The sequence below is a fragment of the Papaver somniferum genome, chromosome 1 (genome assembly GCF_003573695.1).
Source record: "Papaver somniferum cultivar HN1 chromosome 1, ASM357369v1, whole genome shotgun sequence".
NCBI lineage: Eukaryota > Viridiplantae > Streptophyta > Magnoliopsida > Ranunculales > Papaveraceae > Papaver > Papaver somniferum.
The window spans coordinates 129,513,002-129,514,973 of NC_039358.1; the positions used below are offsets into that span (position 1 = coordinate 129,513,002).

At 37.2% G+C, this 1,972-nt stretch overlaps 1 protein-coding gene across 1 annotated transcript; it reads left to right on the forward strand.

Moving 5' to 3' along the window:
- Positions 1–735: 735 nt before the first annotated feature.
- Positions 736–1,485, forward strand: LOC113350674. Its single transcript, XM_026594807.1, has one exon. It carries the CDS (start codon positions 736–738, stop codon positions 1,483–1,485), a length of 750 nt encoding a protein of 249 aa, XP_026450592.1.
- Positions 1,486–1,972: the final 487 nt, after the last annotated feature.

Sequence of the window (1,972 nt, forward strand, 5' to 3'; positions counted from 1 at the left end):
TTTATTGTCCAGCACATTCACTAAGGGGTCATAAGGTACTTTATATTAGCACCAGAAATGAAGTGGTGAAGGATAGTCAAGCTGCAGTGACGGATAACAACTCTTTCTCTGACAAGTCAATCTCAAGTTCTCATGTGTTGTTCACACACACTCTACCTACACGTGCAAACCAAGGGTTGGTGGAATTGTGTTATTCACCTGACCAATAAATATATGATGATTCTCTCTTTCTCTATTATTGAGAACTGTAATGAAGTTTTAAGCTTCTGAATCTGTAATGAATGAAGATTATCATTTTTAAGCTATACCATTATGGTATCAGATAGGTTAGAGTTCGTCTTAACTCTCACTCGATCCTAGCTTCCGATGTGTTTTTCCTCATCCTTCTCACCTTTTTTCTTTCACAGAGAAGCTCCTTATTGTTTGATTGATTTCTTCATTCAACTTTTTGTTTATTTTCTCAAATATTTCTCGATCTTCAATTCTTACAACTTCCTGTACTGAAATTTGGTTTCAATTTTTATCTTCGATTCCCCTTTCACTTGCAATTTCAGATCTAGTTACTTCTTCTTTTTTGTTCATCTTTCTTATCAACTATGGAAAATCCTACATCCAATTCCTTTTCAAACATTCCTCTAAATCAGTTGAACAACTTTGTTCATCTTAAGCTCAAGGAGGACAACTTCATCACCTGGCGTCATCTGATGACCCCTGTTAATTCACAAATACAAGCTTATGAAATATATTGATGGTTCAGACCATTGTCCTCCACAATACACAAATCCAAGGAATAAACTAAATGGAATTGAAAATTCTTTATACACTGATTGGATAAATGAAGATTCTTCCATCATGATGTGGCTTCATTCAACAATTTCAGAATCCGTCATCCCTTACTTTTCAAGAGCAACAACATCTCATGAACTTTGGGTTAGCATTAAAGAACGTTTTGCAAGGGCCTCTTCAACTCATTCTATTCAACTGCGTACAAAACTGCTATCATTCACGCAAGGTATCATATCCATTCCAGCTCTAATTAATGAAATCAAAATGTTATCTGATCAACTAGCTGCTGCTGGTGAAGTTATCTCTGACAAGGAAATAGTTGTTATTACACTTAAATCTCTAAATGCTGATTACATACTCTTTGCCACTGCTATGAGACATCGTAATCCACCAATTACTAGTATTGAGTTGCACAACAATCTACTTAGTGAGGAAGCAGTTGTCAGTGAAAGGGCAGCTACTCTCAAAATTGACACTGATGCCAAAGCCTTCATGGCAAATGTTGGTAAACCTGCTTATAAAGGTTCTCATTACAACTCCAAAGGTTCATTTAGAGGAAGGGGATATTCTGGTGGTGGTCGTTTTTCAAACCCTGTTATATTTCACAGATTCAATCCTGGTAGAGGCTACCCTCCACCTACAAATCAACCATGTAAGCTCTGTCTTGGAGAAGATTATTTGGCACCAAACTGTACATAGAGACTCAATTTCTCCTACAAAGGCAGAGCACCTCCATCTAATCTCAGTACTATGCTAGCAGCTGCAGAAATCTTTGAAACTGAAGAATGGATTGCTGACAGTGGATCCAACAATCACATTACTCCTAATGCATCAAATCTGCAAGAGGCAACTCCTTATGATGGTAGTGAACAAATTCAGATTTCAAATGGTGCAGGTATGCCTATAACTTACAAGGGTCACTCTAGTAAGCTCATTAATGATCATTCATTTCATCTTCATAATATTCTTGTAGTTCCAAATGCCTCTCATAACTTGCTATCCATTCATAAATTTACCAGTGACAATAATTGCTCCTTAACCCTTGATTCTCATGGCTTCTCTCTGAAGTATCTGAACTCTGAGAAGACTGTTTTCCAAGGACCTCATAGAAATGGAATCTATCCACTCTCATTCAATAAAGCTCCCATTGCTCTCTCATCCACTAACAGTGACAGTGTTCTTCTCC